Here is an 18560-nt window from a genome sequence, read left to right on the forward strand (position 1 = left end):
GTAGATGAGAAGAAAGATCGTAAAAAGCAGGCAGCAAGCTTCTTGGGGGCATCTGAAGCCCTTTTCAAAGCAAGCCTAGCTGCGGGAGGATGAGGGGCCATTAGAAGGGCTGGAGGACCAGGGTTCGAGGGACCAGTGATTACCACGAGGCCCAGAGCAAGCCCTTTCCAGGTCTGGGGCCAGACCTGTCCATCTGTGCATGCCCAGCACACCTCATGGGCTCTGCACACTTTTGGTGTCTGTTTCCACAGGCTCATGGCCTTGAGGCGGGCTTATGCTAATTAGATGTAGATTGTGTGCAGGATTGCCCTGTAGCTTTCATCCTGTCACATGGGGATGTGTCCCCTGGGATCAACTTCCAGCACCACGCAGCTGGTGCAGACTGCAGACAACCTCTCTCTCTTTCCTTCACTACATCTCTGTCTTCCTGGACAACTATGGGGAGGGACAGGCTGGGCGTGGGGGTTTGCCCATGTCCTCTAGGGAACACCGTTCTGTGTCCTCTATGGAGATACACAGAGCAGAGGGGACCTGAGCACGCGGGCATTAGTAATGACACAGGGCATCCAACATTCAAATCAACACTTGTACTGAGCTCCTTCTGCTTACAAGGAACCATTCTAGCAGTGAACAAAAGAGCTCTTCAATTGTAGGGGTGGGGGGATCATTTAATCCCAGCCTCTCCTTTTTCCAAGAAGGGAAAGGCGGCCTGGCAGCAAGAAGGGGTGGTGTGACTTGTTCCAGGCAAGGTCATCCAGATCTCTGGTTCCAGATCCCTGATTCTGGACTGGCGGCACAGCCCCCTGAGTGTGACTACTGTCAATTAGGTTATTTCCATACAGAAATAAGTCCCTGTCACCATTATCCCCGCCCCCATACCACCCCTGCTGAAGTTCACTGATTTCCTTTTGCCGCTTACGCTCCAGATAAATATTTCCTTCTGAACTTCTGAAGCCACTGCTTCAAGGTTCTCATTTCCCTTAACGCGTTTCCTCTTGGTTCCACTGAAAAGCCTCTCTTTGCCCTTCCCCTCTGCCTCTGGGGGCTAAGCCAGCTCTTAGTCCTTGGCTCTGTGTGGCAGAGTCTGGCCTTTCTCACTGTGTCTCTCTTCTCTCTCAACTGCAAACAGAGGGGGCTTGAGCCGGGTCCCAAGCCCCAGGAAGGTTCTGAACTGAGGGCACCCTACAGATGTGTAAACATTTTACCTTGCTCACCCAGCTAGCCGCCTTCCAAAGGCAACAGGAAAACCAGGGACGGGAGAGCCCCTGGCAAAATAAAAAACCTGCAGGGAGAGAGAGTAAAAGAGAGAAAGAGAGAGGAAAAGGGGATCCTGTTTCAGATGTTAATTTTCTCATTAGAAGAATTTTCTCTTTAAGGGGGAGGGTTCGCCAGGGGAGCAAGAGAAGGGAGCTCAGAGGTGGGAGGGGGAGACCAAGCGTGGCGGCTCCAGGAACTTTGCTCTCACTGATCCTCGTGGCAAGGAGCAACACATAGAGCTGGGGTAGCTCGTTCCAAATCTGGAGTCAGAGGTTCTGCTTCGGAAGGGTCCATGGGGAGGTAGCTTTTCACACGCAGCGTCCTGACAGCAGCTAAGCAGATGTGATTCATGATTTCTAAGGAGGCTTTGCCAGTGGCTCTGGGGAGGACTCATGCTTTCTTTGAGCCTTCATCCTACCAATTCTTGCTGCATTAGTCAAGATGCCTTCAGGGTGCCTGCTCTCTTTGACCTTTCTGTATTTTGTTTCTTGTCATTTCCTACTTGGTATCGTTGATATCACTCCCAGACTCACCAGTGTCTTAAAAATGAGCTCCCACTTGGACGGCTACTATATGCCAAGGATGGCGTATCCACTGTGTCTCTTGAGTATGACAGCATGCTGGAAGGGAGATCTACGCAAGAGAAGGAAGACCTGCAGAAGTGACGGGAGGTTGCCCCGATGTTCGACTTAGTAACTCTTTCATCAGAATGACTCCTATCCAAAGATCCTGCTCTTTCTGTGGTACCGAGAACACACCCTCTCTTCTGACTCTAATAAAGACCTAAGTTAGGGCCTTTGATTCTGTTTGTCCTTTTTCCTTCTCTGGCTCTATTTGGAATCCTTCCTGTGCTCCTTCGTGAGACACTTGCTGAGCGCCTGCTGTAGACAAGGAATGGTACAAGGTCCTAGGCAGGGGACAGATGGTCCAGCCAGAGTTCTCCCTTTCAAGAACACTTCCATCTAGGGGGACTCCAAAACCAGAGAGCAAATGTCTAGTTGCCTTAAAGTAAAATGAGTTGAGAGGAAAGATGAGCATTCTTTACAGGGCTATCATGGAGAGCTTCTTGGAAGAGGTGGTTTCTGTTTTAGTGGTAGAGAAAACCTGAAAACGCAGAGAAGCAGACTTCGACCAGGCATGCGAGGGGAAACTCATTCAGTCCCCTCCTTCACCAGATAGAGAACCAAGACCCCAAAGAGGTACTTAGTGCTTCACCAAGGTTGCCCAGCCAGTGAAAGCAGGTTGACTTTGTGAGGCGACCCCAGCCATTGCCTAAGGGACTGTTGGGCAGGGAGTAGGAGGAGGGGTATAGGCGGACTCAGATGCCAGGCCAAAACTGCCCTCTGTATCAGATGCTAACAGAGATTTACACAGGTTCTGAGGCCCTGGTACAAAGGAGCAGAGAGCCTGTGGGCCTCCTCCATTGATTTTGCTGGAAGCTCTCCATGCTCGTTGATGAACACTAATGGCAGATGCACGCTCAAAGTTATGGTGACCACAACAGGTCTCCAGCTCAGAGTAGGGACTGTCCTCCTAAATGAACATCTTGTATTCATTCTCATCTCCTTCTCTTTCTCCTCCCACCTGGCCTCGTACATCATCCCACACTTAAAACACACTGTTAATTAGAAAGTCCTCTTCCCCCATCCAACGGCCTGTCTGTGCCAAGGACACTGGGTGTATTCCAGAAAAGCTGAGGAATGGGGGTTGGTGATTATAAGGATAATTCGATCCAGAGAGAATCTGCTAAGTGACTTCCTCGGGTTCCCAGAGTAAGTCTAGAGACATCAGCCATGGGACCTTCCTGAACACCCAACTTGTGCCCTCCCCCGCAAGCAGTTGGAGTGTTCTAGATCCCTGGTGGCTTTGGTGGGGGAGAAGGAAGCACCCACAGAGTTAGTGCACAGGGTGGTGAATGCCAGGCTCTGATGGATGGAGGATCCATTGACCAGCCAGTTGACCTTTAACCCATCCACCTCTTTGCTTTCTTGAGAATCTCGCGTCTATTAACATCATTGCCATAAGGGTGTTACGTGGATTAAATGAATTCACACACAGACCTTAGTACAATACAGAGGCTTGGACGATTTTAAGTAATGAAGGAGTCCCCCACATCTTTTATGTTAAGAGGATGCTTTTCATTTCATTCTTTTGCAAATACTAACATTAGTGTCGGAGAAAAGCAAGCTGAGTTGGGTCTCAGAAACTTGTCATTGACTCTGTGTAACCTGACAAATGCCTTTCATTTTCCGGGTCTGAGATCCCTCACCTGTCAAGTGAAGAAGTTGGAAGCAGTGATCTTTAAAAATCTTTCCAGTTCAGACAGTAAGCATGTCTGCCTTTCTCTGGGGCTGGATTTCAGGGCTAGCCAGGACAGCCTCCTGTTAGAAGTTAGAAGCATTAGCTTTGTGGACCCTGACTCTCGCCTCTCGGGGCCAACTTTGCTAACAGTTCACCACCACTGGCCATCTGATGATGGCCAGCGGTGATGTGTGCCCAAGGTTTTGGCAGCCATAATAGGGGTGCTCCTTCTCAATGAGCATCTTCTACTCATTACTAACCCCCCACCCCATTTTCCTCTTGCCTCATATATCATCCCACACTTAAAATGCCCTCTTGGTTATTTTTTAACTTGGGGGGGGGGATTTATTTATGTATTTGAGAGAGAGCGAGCATGTGCATGAGTTGGGAGAAGGACAGAGACAGGATCCCAAGCAGACTCCCTGCTGAGCACAAAGCCTGACATGGGGCTCAGTCTTACCACCCATAAGATCATGATCTGAGCTGAAATCACAAGTTGGATGCTTAACCAACTGAGCCACCCAAGTGCCCCTAAAATACCTTCTTTTTAAAAAACATTTTAAAAATCTCTTTATTTGATAGAGAAAGAGATCACAAGGAGGCAGAGAGGCAGGCAGAGAGAGGGGAAACAGACTCCCCACCGAGCAGAGAGCCTAATGCAGGCCTCCATCCCAGGACCCTGAGATCATGACCTGAGCTGAAGGCAGTGGCTTAACCCCCCGAGGCATCCAGGCACCCCTAAAATACCCTCTTTATTATAATATCCTCTTCCCCTCCAACAATCTTGCAAAATCAAAGGTGTTTAGATTTCCATTGTTGTTATTGTTGGTATTTTCTTAGCCCAAGTACCCATTCTACAAATAGAAATCTTTCCTGTATGGAAAGAAATCTTTCCATGTTCAGAACCAATGAAAGTGAAACCACTTGGGCTCACATAGTGGGGAGAACCCCCCACCAAAACCAGCTCCTCCTGTTCCTCTAGCCCTTATCTTGTCCTAAGTCTGGTCCCACAGGCTTCATTAAGAACTGGAGGACCCTGCAGGGCACAGTTTGCGAACCGCTGGTCTAGGACATCCTCATACTAGTTTTAACAGAGAGAAGTAACTGAGTGCCCTCTTCCATCCTTTACTGACGCCTCTCTCTCTCTCTTTGGGCCACATAGGGCTGTATGACAAATGTTCTTATACCTCACGTGACCGAGGATGGGTCGTGGGAATTCACACCGTCAGTGACCAAGGCAACAGAGACCCACGCTACTTTTTCTCCCTGAAGACAGACCGAGCCCGGCAAGTAACCACCATCAATGCCCACCGCAGCTACCTCCCAGGCCAGTGGGTGCACCTAGCCGCCACCTATGACGGGCGGCTGATGAAACTCTACGTGAACGGTGCCCAGGTGGCCACCTCGGGGGAGCAGGTGGGCGGCATCTTCAGCCCATTGACCCAGAAGTGTAAAGTGCTCATGTTGGGGGGCAGTGCTCTGAATCACAACTACCGGGGCTACATCGAGCGCTTCAGTCTGTGGAAGGTGGCCCGGACTCAGCGGGAGGTATTGCTCGATATGGAAACCCATGGCCTCCACACGCCTCTACCTCAGCTCCTCCTCCAGGAGAACTGGGACAACGTGAAGCACACCTGGTCCCCCATGAAGGATGGTAACATCCCCCAAGTGGAACTCAGTGGTGCCCATGGCTTCCTGCTGGACACAAGTCTGGAGCCTCCATTGTGTGGGCAGACATTGTGTGACAACATGGAGGTCATTGCCAGCTACAACCAGCTCCTGCGGTTCCGCCGACCCAAGGTGGTGCGCTACCGCGTGGTCAACCTCCATGACGACAACCATGAGAACCCCACGGTGAGCCGTCAGCAGATAGACTTCCAGCACCGGCAGCTGGCTGAGGCCTTCAGACACTACAACATCTCCTGGGATCTGGAGGTGCTCGAGGTGAGCAACTCCTCCCTGCGCCACCGCCTCGTCCTGGCCAACTGCGACATCAGCAAGATTGGGGATGAGAGCTGCGACCTCGAGTGCAACCACACGCTGACCGGCCACGACGGCGGGGACTGCCGCCACCTGCGCCACCCTGCCTTCGTGAAGAAGCAGCACAACGGGGTGTGCGACATGGACTGTAATTATGAACGGTTCAACTTTGATGGTGGAGAGTGCTGCGACCCCGAAATCACGGATGTCACCAAGACTTGCTTCGACCCCGACTCTCCACACAGGTAAGACCTGCTAGGCAGGCGGTGCCCAGCTGTGAGCTGACTCGGTCCTCTCAGCATTGCATAGGCGAGGTGCCTGAGAGCCCTAGGGGTTCCAGAACTTTGCAGATTTTCTGGTTTGCACGGTAGCTTGGTGACTGAGGCAAGACTTACACATCTCTTGTGGGGACGATATGCAAAGTTAGCTTACCAAAACAGTATTCGCTGAGCCCCCGCTGTGGGCTATAAAAGAGGACAACCCTGTCTTCTTAAAGAGCTCAGAGTCAAAACTGGGTAATGTGAGTCACATAATGGGTAACTGTCATAACGCACGTGGTAGAGTGGGGGCACAATGCGTTCCCTAGTCCACTGTGACTGTTTAAATTAGTTGAGATTAAATAAATTTAAAATCTGGCCTGAGTCCCATAAACTACATTTCGCGAACTCAGCAGCCTCATGTGCTCTAGTGGCTACCGTGCTGGACAGAGCATTATGGAACATGCTTCCCGGCCGAGTGCTCGTTCTGTTGCACTGTGCTGGTAAATCCGGGGTCAGCTGGGTCGCACAGCCTGGGTTCGGGTCTCAGCCATACTGTTTCCTCGCTCTGTGACCTCTCAGAAGCCATGCCTTCCTCTGTAAAATGGGAGCAATAACAGCACCTGCTTTGTGAAGCTGCTCTGGAGATGGAGAGGGGGCGTGTAGCGCATGGTCTCCCTGCTCGTGGCTGGCCGCCATAAGGTCTCAGTAAGCATATTTGTCCTTACTTGTGTCAGGAAGGTGCTGTGTGCTGTGCGCCGTGTTTAGGGAGTGCCAAGGGAGTTCAAAGAGAAAAAAACTGACTTGGCACTCGAATATCTCCAGAAAAGCTCCAATCTGGTTTGGACATCCAAGATTGGGTTGGGGGAGAGAGGAGGGCACTCCGGGCAGAAGGACATGTCATCCACTGCAGAGAAGAGGGCAGAAAGGGGACACTTCTGTCCAAGGCTTCCCTTAGCCTCTGCTTGCACTGTCAACTCTAAACAGCACCCCCAAGGAAAAGCCCAGAGGTGAACCCATGGTGATCTATATTCACTGTGGGACTCAGAGGAACTAGTTCCAAGCCAGAGAGACAGTCAGCATCCACTTTCCTCATCTCCCAGATTCACGCTGGACTTTTCCATTCTGTCCAGCGCACAGGACCCTGGACTTGCTGATAGCTCGAGCACACTTGCCGACCTCTGCAGGTTTTCTGCTGACTCTTCTCTTTATGTCTCTCTCAAAAAACCAAGGGCCTCCCATGCACAGACAAAATACCTATGTGCAAAGGAATGGCGATGCTGGCAGGAGAATGTCGTGCCTGACAGCAAGCCAGAAAGCACGTCAGCTCAGCCTGCTGGCACCAGGTGGGCCCTGGACTCCCACCTTGTTCAGAGACACAAGCAGCCCAAGTGGGAAGAAGCCTTGCTGTGTGGCTGGTTCCTTCCAGGTCACAATGCACTTTCATCTGGGCTCTCCTTTGGGCTTTGACAGAATTTGGTAAGGAAGGCAAGACAGGGGTTAGTATTTGCATTTGACTGACAGGGAGCTAGAAGGGCTGAGTGGAGGCAATGACTCCGCCAAGGTGAGGAGAGTCATTTAGCTAAGTCACAAATGCAAGTCTCTGAGATTAAGGCAGCATGTGCTCTACAGAGCTGGACTCCCAGGACGTACCTGCGTGCTCGGCAGAGTGGGCACGGAGGAGGGCAAAGTGCCACAGATAGCTGCACGTTCATTTGTTCCTTCATTCCTGCTTTCATTCATTTGCTCATTCATTCATTCATTCATCGTTCATTTCCATGTTCATTTATTCCTTCATTCCTGCTTTCATTCATTTGCTCATTCATTCATTCATTCATTCATCCACTCCTACAACAATTGCTTCTTCAGCACCAGGAGGTGGGTACCCTTAGCCCTATTGTGCCGCAAGAATTTCAGGATCCAGACTGACCTAGGGATTTAGCCAAGGTCACTCAACTAATAAATGGAGAGCTCGGACTCACATCCAGGTCTGTTGACTCTAAAGCTCCCACTGAAGGGAAGGATTTTTAAGTCTGAGAAGCAGTAAGAGGCAGAGTTGAAGGGCAGGGTTGGTAGGCAGGGCGCCTTCACAAGGCCTTGGGGGAAAACTGCTGAGTTGATTGGGTCAGGACCGGGGGCAGCCAGCACTGTCCTGGTATGGAGGGGCCGTGGGGCCCCATCCCAGATACCTCACCATCAGCAGACAGAGTTGGCAGCCTCCAACGGCCTCCCCTTTTCTAAGTCACGGGACTGCCTGCCCAGAATGTCCGGGAACAGCTGTGTGCCAGCTCTGTGACCACTCACGCCAGGGCACTTGTTTGCCAGCTGGGAAAGTCATGAGCCCCGGGTGAGCCCCATCAGGCAACATGTCATCTCCTGACGGGGCTGGGGATGACGGTGTCCAGGCTGTTTTGGCTTTCCTGTGTGCAGAGAGGAACCTGGGGACGTTTGCAGAGAAATATTTGCTTTGTGACTTTAAGAAAAGGGAGGGAGGGGAGGAGGGAGGGAGACAGAGAGAAAGGAGGGAGGGAGGCGGGCACCTTTAGTAGAAGCAGTGAAAATTTGATTGACATTATCTAGGTGATTTTTAATAAAGAGCTGAACTTCATTCTCATCAGGGTCCTCTCTCTCTCCCTCCCTCCCTCCCTTCCTCCCTCTTTCTCTGCCCTCCTCTCTCTTTTTCTCTCTTAATGGGTAAAGATAATAAAACTATTGAATACTTCTCAGTCTATGGTAAGGCACCAGTTTTGGTTGTTTTTTTCTCCCCTGTATATTGCAAACCAATACCTTTGAAATATACAGCAAAAAATGAATCCATATAAAATGAAATACCACCAGAGTGTCAGTGTCAGAGTTCTTGAAAAGTTTCTCCATTCCTGCATGCACCTCGCCAAAGCAGTCCGTGCCCTGCCCCCCTTGAGCGCCACTGATTAAAATTCGCTGTTCTGACAATTTACGTAGCGATTCCCTTGAGTATAATAAGATTCCTAGTAATGGAGCTGGGCAGATGGGTGAATTCTGTCAGAGAAGTGTATCTTTTAACATGTTTGGACTCCAGGAGAGCACCTAATCCTAGGTCAAGTGTTGGACTTAGAAACATCCTCAGAGATCATTGGTCCAAGCCCCTTCTGCCCTATAGAAGGAAACAGAGACCAGAGCTCACACTGTCCATTAGTAGTCACACTAGAGATAAGGTTGCTCTGGATTTCTGACTCCTGGTCATCTGCAGTGACACAGCTGTCCAGGACTGCCCTGACATTCTGGACAGTCACACGTCCCTGCCCCTTCATGTTCTATTCTCACTCTCCCCAATTATGCCCGAGAGCTTGGGATTATGGAGTGCCTGAATGAGTGAGTTTGGAAGAGAAGCTGATAATGGCCTTGGGCTTCCATGAACCCCTGTAGAACCATCAGAGCTATCTTGGCGGCCAGTTTTCCTTCTTAAGGGTCTAGAATAACAGCAACCAGTGGAGGAAGCACCAAAAAAAAAAAAGCGGGGGGGACTGGACAGTGAGAGGCAGGAGCTTGTATCATAACCATGTGAAGATGTTTGGCACGATGAGCAACGTCTCCTAGGGCCAAGACTATAGGGCGACGGTATACACACTTCAAGTCTCCAAGGGCCTGTCCTGTAGGAAAGGGAGCAGAATTCCTCTATATGGTTTCTAAGCCCTGGCTGGAACATGAGTGTTGTAATTATAGGCGGCAGCTCAGAGCTGAGTAACAGATGATGTCATCCCCCCTCAGAGCATTGCTCCTAGGGGAGCACCTCTCTGCGGGTGAGTGAGCACCCCGTCACCTGAAGCATGCACAGCGAGGATTGTGGCAATGCTGTAGAGAGTAGCCTTGATGGGCTTGGGGTTGAGCCCAGCACAGCCTGATTTTTTGCTGCTATCTTCCTCCAGTCATGTTAATGGAACCACACAGTAACATTTGCAATTTCTTGGGTCTGTGCATTTCTTGGGTCTGTGCATCCCTGCCTGGCCCTCTGCTCTTCACTGGGGATGCCGGAAGGGGTGGGAGGCACTCCTCACCATTAAGGAGCTTTCATTTTGGTGGGGAACCATATTCACCCAAAAGAAACTCTGATCCATGACACGCAGTGGGACAGAGCTCTGGAAGGCAGAGATCTGCTTGGACAAGGAGGATAACGTGCGTTGGCTGGCGGAGGCATGCTTTGAGGGCAGCTGGAGATGGGCAACACTTTCAGAGGTAGAGATGCAGGCTACATAGGCCAGATCCTGGCAGAAAACAGGTGATACATTCAAACGGAACAGTTAAGGAGAGTTGAAGGAGGGATACATTGGAAGGAGAAGCTATCTACAACAGGGTAGGCAGACCTTGACAATCGCCAGGGCCAGAGTCAGCAACAGTGGAGAGCCATTTGTATCCTTGGTCTGGAGGGACAAGAAGAGAGAGTGGTTCGGGAACCTAGAGAGTGACCGTGTGCAGAGGACCCCTGGGCAGAAGCCGTGACTCTCCCTAAAGAGGGGTGGCCAACCTCCTGTAGCCCCCTGGCCAGAAGGGAGCCTGGAGAGTAAATGCTACATTGTCATTCCCTTCTGCTTCCCTGTCTTCTTCTAGAAGCCACAGGACAAAGGAACCCACAGATGCCCCCAGTGAGGCCAGTCTCCCAAGGGCACAGAGCAGGGTGGAGAGGGATGGATGGTGGATGTGGATGGGCAAACAGCATGTGCAGAACACGGAGAAAGACAGCCCATGCAGAGGGTACGAGAGAAGCAAGGAGACAGGAGGGGAGGAAGCGCTTGGAGAATGAGTCTTCAGTATGGCCGGGACCCAGACATAAGCAGGGGAGGGTCTACTTTATCTCCTGGCAAACTAATGTCAAGCTAAATCCTTCCTTCCTCCTTCTCTCCCTTTCTTTATTTCCTTCTGCCTTTTCCTCCCTTCTCTTCCCCCTCCTCTCCCCTCCAGTTGCTTTCCCTTCCTTTATTTCCATCCCTTTCTTTCTTCTTTTCCTCTCCCAGTAAATGTTTGTTGAATGCTCCCTCTGTGCCGGCCCAGCCCCTGCCTTTTGGAGCTCACCATCTAGTGGAAAAGACAGACAAGAAAGCATGCCATTGTGATCACGGGTGTGAAAGAAGGCTCCCCGGTGTCAGCCAGGAGGACCCGTCTGTGTGAGCAGTAAACATTTTTCTATCAGACTGGCCATTTAGGAAAAAAAACAAAAACACAAAAAAACATTCCAATGAACTTGGCTGTTCTTTACAAGTGGTGGAGAGGAGCCAGGTAGGCAGAATTTCATCTGCAGCCATTAGAGATGTCTACTAACAAGTTAGAATGCACTTCACATGCCTTTTTATAGATAAAAGGGAAAACCTGGATATTAAGGGAAAGCCCTGGCATCAGGAACTCAGGGGGTATTTGACGCTTTGGGCTGCATGCACCCCATTGCGAGAGTGCATTGCAACGAACCCACCAAGCTTCTGTTTGGATCCTCCAAACTGCAAGCTATGGCACGGTTGGGTGAACTTGACCTTTATCTGTGAATATGTACTTATATGCAATTAGAAAATAGAAAAAGACTTCCCTTGTACACTGTTGGCTCATAGGGAAACATTTTCTTTGTCTTCCCTTTATTATTATTTTTAAAGGAACAAGGGCATTCCCCGGGGGCTATGTTATTTTTTTTGGACCCAAGCTGACATTGCTGGAAGTCTTTGGAAAGGACTGCCTTAGGCAGACTCCTCGACCCCTCTGCTGGCACTACAGCTGTCCTCAGTGGCCTCCCTGACTCCTTGTCAGAGACCATTAAATGGTTTGCCTTTACATGTTGGGGTCTCTTCCTTTTTGGGATGATCTCATGAAACATACACTTCCTTCTCCCGAGTTCTCCCCAAATCGGGAAAAGTTGCGTGGAGTGAGGGACTTTCCTCACTGCTGAAAGGAGCAGTGGCAGTGTCTGGCCTTTTCTTGCTATAGATCAGGAGGCCAAGCTCCCAAGAGGGGCTAGCACTGACCCAGGCCTCCCAGGGAGAGTGAGGCCAAGCCAAGGGCAAGACCCAGGATCTCATCTCCTAATTTCAAGGCCTTTCTACCCTCCTCCCATCACCGTGGTCTCTTAGAAGCTTGGGATTTGCGACTTGGAAACATTCTGTCAAGGATGGTCACGTTCTTCCCCATTGTCCGTATTTTGCTAAGACACTTTCGTGCCCAGGAGACTGTGGTAAATGCCCCGGGGATCCAACACGTGATCTCTGTCCTGAAGGTGCTTATACTCTGTGGTTTAATGACATTTTGTTACAGTCATTCAAGAGGTGGTGAGAAGGCAGATGATTAATTTCCTAGTGAGCCACACAGACAATCAGGCTTACCTGAGCTCTGAGAAAAAGGCAGGATCCCTGTGGTGCGAGGAAGTCAGAAAAGGTTTTCTGGGAGAAGGAGGTACACAGACCACCAGAATTCACAGGCTCTGTAATGACAGAAAGGAACAAAGAGATTGAGGTAGGAAGGTGAGGGAAGGGTTCCAGAAAAAGGTAAGTCTACTTGGGTCTAAGCGGGGTTGAATGCCAAGGTTTGTTTTTTTCTGGCTGTGGAGCTCTGAGAATCAGACTAACACAGAACGGAGGGAGGATTCAGGAGGAATCGATGCTAGCTAGCCCCAGCTCAGCCACATCTTAGCTGTGCAGTCACGGGCCAGTCTTGTAATCTCCTGGAACCCCCATTTCCACATCTATGGAAAGGGAATCATAATAGTATCTGACCGGCTGAATCACGTGATTGCCTTGAGGGTCACATAAAATACTATCCCAGCAAGAGTTCTGGGAAGAGTTAACAAGTACACAGATGAAAGAGGGCTTTGTTATTTGTTCAGTAACTGTTCATTCTTTTCCAGTAATCGTGTAAGAGAAATTGCTTGGAATTTTATAATCAGAATATCAGAGTTTATTTAATGTGACTGATATTCATTAAAGCAATAACCGGAGTCAGGCCTGGTATAGTGGAAAAGTGATATGTGTTGGAGACTGACCAGGGTCCGTATCCTGGTTCCACTCTTCGTTAGCTGTCTGACCTTGGCTCATTTCTCAATAAGAGTTGCTGGTTTCTCTTCTGTAAGACTTGGGCGAGGACAGCTCTCTGACCGTGCGTCGTGCAGTTTAGCCGAAGTCATCTGTGTCAAGCCGCCGGTCATAGTGTGTGGCACATAGTAGGTGCAGAGTCCCCTCCCTTCTCGGGTACACACACAGGGACCCCTCTCAATCAGCATTGTTTTCTGGAGACTGACTTTCTGCAGGCTCATAAAAAAAAAAAAAAAAAAAAAAAAAAGGCCTGGATGGAACAGCAGGACACACACTGAGGGCATTTACACAGATTACTTTCATTCTTAAAATACTGACTTTTTTGTTTTTTTAGGGCTGGGCACAGAATTGGTATTTTTAAATAAAGACCATATAACATATCCAACCCATTGAGCTCGCACACTAGTTTATTTTTGAAATGACCCAAATGCCGAACTGTGTTCGAGGACATATTTCCGCCTGGAACGATCCCAGGCGGTGTTGGCATTGGTCACCGGGGTGATGAGCCAATTTGATGGAGGGGCCTGGATTTTTTGACCATCCCAGCCTATGCGCCCACTTGCGTGTGGACGCAGAAATACCTGTCTCCAGGCCACGCGTGGCGGGGTCCCATTTTCTCTGCTTCCATCTGGATTACCTTCATGCTTTTCATCTCAACAAAGTCCACCTCTACTCAGAGGTCCCATCTGTGACTCTGCGCAGGTGACGTTGGTCTTTGAGATCAAGATAGAGGAGGGAATGGAGCAAAGAGAGCTGGTGGTGGTTTCTCCATGCAATGTTTAGGAGCTCAAAACAGGGACCCGTGAGAAGAAGCTGTGGAGGATAGTGATAGTCTTGCAAAAAAAAATAAGAATGTGAGTTTTGGAGACCAAGTGTACTTGAAATCAAGCCATTTAAACCTTTCCATGACCTTGAGCAAGTCTCTAACTTTATCAGAGGCTCAGGTGCTTCTTCCATAAAGTCAGGGATGAAGGTACCGCAGGCTACTGCGTTGAGGGACTCAGAGGATTCGGTGAAATGATGCAGGGGTCAGTCCTTTACCCCAGCGCCCGCCATTGAGTGAGCACTCAAAATAACAGTGGTGGTTGGGGATTTTCCATCGCTGGGAAATCTTCTGACCTCTTACACACATATTCCCTAATTCCCAGCCTCCTCTGGATCCTGAGCCCCCTCCCTGGAACCTTCGGGCTGCAGTGGGGGTTGTAGACAAGCTAGTCCTGCTCTTCTACCAAAGGCCCTTTCATTTGGCTCCCGCAGGTTCCATTTTAAAAAGATCGTCCTTACTCCAAAAGCCCTGCGCATGCTAAATGGTACCATGCTCATCGTCCCAAGCAGCACGTTGCTGTGAGTTTAGGTGTCCCCAGCATAAAGCCAAGGCGTGTCTGGGATCCCAGGATGGGGCTGGCTGTGTAGCTCTCACACATCCTAGGGAAGGAGCTGGAAGCCAGGTGGGCACCCCAGGGGCTCTCGGAACCCCACCGGGCCATGTGAGAGGCAGCACAAGACGCCTGCTCCTTCCTGTGACTCTGACCCCAGCAGGATCTCTGTCTCAGAGTTTGTAGGTGAAACTTGCAGGTGCCCCCCGTCTCACCCTTTTACCTGGAGGTGCCTTTCCCTTTCCAGCTCTCCGGACGGACGGATGGAGGGGAGCGCTTGGTGCCCTCTCGGCCCCAGAGGGAGGCCGTTGGGCTTTTTCCAGCCGGGTCTGGCCTCATCAGCACTCTGCTGTTTCTTACACCATCCACTGGTGACACTGACCACTCATGACAGCCTCAGCTCGGCCAGACGCCCGTCCAGGGTGGAAACAAAGCAGTGGGGGCTTGAGGGAGGGTGAGATGGGTAGACACCAGGATGTTTTGCTTCAGGGAAACGCATTCCCGTAAATTGTTTGTGGCTCAGCTTGTACCTGCAGACTCCCAGCTGCCCAATCCTCCATCTCCTGTGAGGGGACTTCGGCACCCCCACTCCCACTTTCTGGAAGCACAAAACCCATGTGTGAACGACAGTGCATTTTGCTCACAGGTTTGCTTGCCGAAGTGCAGCAGGCTCCCATCTCCCTGGTTTCTTTGTTTTGTCTCCCTCTCTCTGTGCCTTTCTTTCTTTCTCTTTGCCGTGTTCTCAGTTAGTGGGTGATCTGGCGGTATAGGGCAGAGGGCGAGGAGATTAGGGTGTCCATTTCAGGTGTCCGACATTTGTGATGCCAGCCTTTTTCGAGTTCAGACAAACAGCACAGCCCCCAGCCTTGAGCTTGAATCCTGGCTCCCAAACTATTTGTGTGGCCACAGAGGGCAACGGTGGGTGACCAGAGCTCCACACAAGCATGGACGATCTCAGGCTCTTACAGAGGGTGGTAGAGAGACTTGAGAGGGAGACAGCTCTTTCCCAGGAGGATTCATGGTAGAAAAACATAGTTTGCCCTGTGGCTTGGCAAAACATGAGGAAGGAAGTGACTAGCTATTTCCAGTAACTTCGTAGCCAGCATGGTTAAAGTCACTTCTTTTATTTTAAATTCTTCATCCGTAAAATGGGAGGATTTGCATAGGATGTTTCTAAGAGCTGTTACTATTCATACATTTTCAGATCAGATGTTGTAATGCCGTTTACAGGCCTATGGGGACTGCAGCTGGAATACAGATGGAAGGAGCTTGACCCCGGGAAGGTATGAGCAAGGCTGTGTGTTGACACTGGGGACATCCGGGGATATAAGAGACCATCCCCCGGCCTTCAAAGTACTTGCCAGCCCCTCTGACCAATTGAGTCCGATGTGTTCAGCGTAGTCGTGAAGGAACAATTCTACTCTGACAAGTGGAAAGATTCTGACTCCTGACTCTCAGATCTCTGTGACCCGCCTGATGGTGGCACCCTGTCTTGGGCAGTCTGTGTGTCTGCCATTTTATTTTCCCTTAAACCCTGAGAGTGGCATCCTCTTTCCAAAATTCCATTTGAATTTCATTCTACTTTCGATAGCCTGACAGACGACCTCATCACTCTTCAGCGTTATTTCCACATGCTTAAACTCCTCGATCATCACATGACCCTTCGAGAGCTCTCCGTTTTTAACCCCGGTATGGACCCAAATTTGGGGACATTATTAGACTTGCTCAGGTCGTCCAGAGAGATCTCTGCCTACTGTAGTGACCAAATAGTTGTGTCTGTACATGATTCTGCTGTTTGCCTACAATCAGGCAATTTGTATGCGGCCACAGTTCAGGCTAAAATCTAGGAATTACCCTATGGACACATATCGGTGACAATGTTGTAATTCTTGCTCTGTCCTTCCCAAACACAATATTAGTCAGTCAGTCCCACGTAAGTTCTATGGTTTATGTGGCTCAGAATTAGAGCCAAACTACACAGTCTGCTGAAGTATCGCCTGTACCCAGGACGTGGTAGCTGTTACAACTTAGGAAAAAGGGTGACTTGGCTCTGTTTCATTGTACTTCAACTGGATGACAAGCCACAGGGCTGCTGGTGAGCGGTGAGTATTCTGCCGAACGTGGTCAGTTCTATTATTTATCAATTGTGGTTTCGATCCTCTAAGAAGAAAGGGAGGTGGCGAGAAGAGCTCACTTGTGGGCTCGGGAACAGCACACTTTGTGTTGTGAAAACAGTTGTTTGACGTGGGATGGTCACGTTACTGTTCTGACACTTCTGAACACACCATCGTACTTTCTTATTTTTCTTGCTTATCATGGTGTTCTTCATGCTTCTTGGCTTTCTGAAAAGAAGTTAACTCCAAGAATATGGGGCTATCAAAGCAGAGGTTATAGAACCCCCAGAAAAGATCTTAGGGAGGTGACTATTACTTCCATAGTGTGTGTGTGTGCGTGTGTGTGTGTGTGTGCACGCACACGCACGTGTGCACACACATGGGCAGGTGCAGTGCTAGGTGCTGGAGTACCAGCAATGAATATTTCACAAGAAAGGTGTGATCTTGCACTCGCGGAATCTCCTGCAGGTAGATAAGTAGCTAGCTGGATAAATGCTTTATAGAGAAGTCCAAGGTCTGAGCGACGCAGAGGATGGGCACTTGACTCATCAGGGGTCAGAGTCACTTCTAGGCTGAGTCATGCTAACCAACGGAGTCGAGCGGTGCTTGCCAGGAACCAGGTGTTCTGACTCTTTGTCTTCTGCCCCAGCAGTCTCTGAAAGCCATTTTCAAAAAGGCAAAATGAGAAAAATAGGAGCTGAGTAGATCCTAGCGAAAAGGTATTCATTGATCACTGGCGTCCTCTCTTCTGACGTTATCTTGTTCTTTCCTTAGGAGAACCACTCCACTCCAGGACAATTTATTTTATTATGTGAAGGCCATCTTAAATGGTGTGGGGTTTTTTTCGGGGGCGGGGGAGGGCTCATCTTCACACCCTCTTCTAGTTTCTACTTCCTCCTCATTTTTTTTTTTAAATGATCCAGAGCTCTGAGAACCTCTCCATTGGCCTACTTACTTCTGAGACAGCACCTTCTCCTGTATTTGAACTCCCAGGGTTCTCCATCCCACTCCTCTCCAGGTCTCATCCTGATCCTATTCCACAGAATGCTGCGGACCAATGACTTTCCTGAGAAAGTCAGGAAAGGAGAAAGTCACCTTGCACGTGACTCAGCAGAGGGCACAACCCCAGCGAGCCAGCTCTCCTGCTGGGCCTAGAGTTTCAGGCAGCAATATGAGGGACTTTGATGTATAGAATCTGAACCTGATAAATGAGAAATGCTCCAGTGGCCCAAATGAGAAATGCTCCAGTGGCCCAAATGAGAATCCATACCCATCATTTCACCTCCTCTTCCTCTGCCCCCACCCAGCAAGCACGTATGCATACCTGTCTTTCCTCGATAGTCTCAGACCCATCTGCTGTTTTGTAAGCCACCACCAGGGCCTTTATTCCCATCCCTCCCTCGGTCCACCTTCCACATTCCTCCACAAAGGAAAGAAAGGGTCTGCTCGGAGCCTTCAGGACACTGTCCATCCTCTATAACCTGGTATATAAGACCTGTCTGATGTGGCCATTGCTTAGCCCTCCAGACCTGCCTTGTGGAGTTGCTCCCATGTTCCCAGCTTTGCAAGGTCACCAGCCACCTTGCAAGGTTCCACCCTTTCCCTGCTCTTTCAGGCTTTCTGGCTTTCTGGAGCCTCTGCCCTTGACCCTGTCTCCTACACTTGGTCTGACACCCAGCCAAGGTTTTTTCTTCATCTGAAAAACCCAGCGATGTCTTAGCCATCTTCAGCTGGGTAAGTGTCATTGTTCTTTTCTTCTCTCCCATTCAGCTCCTCCTCTGTGATAACACACATCATAAGAGAAGGTAAGACATTAATGATAGGGATATGGTCTGCGTTAACCAACAGATGAGCAGCCATATCCCGCCTCCCACACTCGTAACCAGGTAGAGGACCTTGGAAAAATGGTGTCACCTCACTGGGTCTTGGATTCTTCCCCTGTCAACAGGGGATACTCCTGGACACAGAGGGTTTTTGTAAAGCTTCAAAGAGATCATTTTGAAAAGTACTTCAACAGTGCCAGTGTATCATGAACTCCCCCACATGGTGGGCTTTATTCGTATTATCATATTATGTTGTGATCGTCTGGTTATTTGTCTCATTTCCTTCATCAAACTGCTAACTCTTTGAGAGTGAAAATTGTTTCGCTTTCATATTTGTGTGCCCAGTTGCTAGCTTAGGGCATGGTTATAATAGAATCTCTGTAAGGACTGGCAAACAAAAGAGGAACCGACT

General features: G+C 49.7%; 1 protein-coding gene across 1 annotated transcript in view; it reads left to right on the forward strand.

Annotated features, from left to right (window-relative positions):
• PAPPA (pappalysin 1) overlaps nt 1–18560 on the forward strand; it is a 238813-nt gene that overhangs the window by 27917 nt on the left and 192336 nt on the right. The window contains 1 exon segment of the mRNA XM_047700582.1: nt 4721–5783. Coding sequence (XP_047556538.1) covers nt 4721–5783 — 1063 coding nt within the window.

Source organism: Lutra lutra, chromosome 13 (genome assembly GCF_902655055.1).
Source record: "Lutra lutra chromosome 13, mLutLut1.2, whole genome shotgun sequence".
Lineage (NCBI taxonomy): Eukaryota > Metazoa > Chordata > Mammalia > Carnivora > Mustelidae > Lutra > Lutra lutra.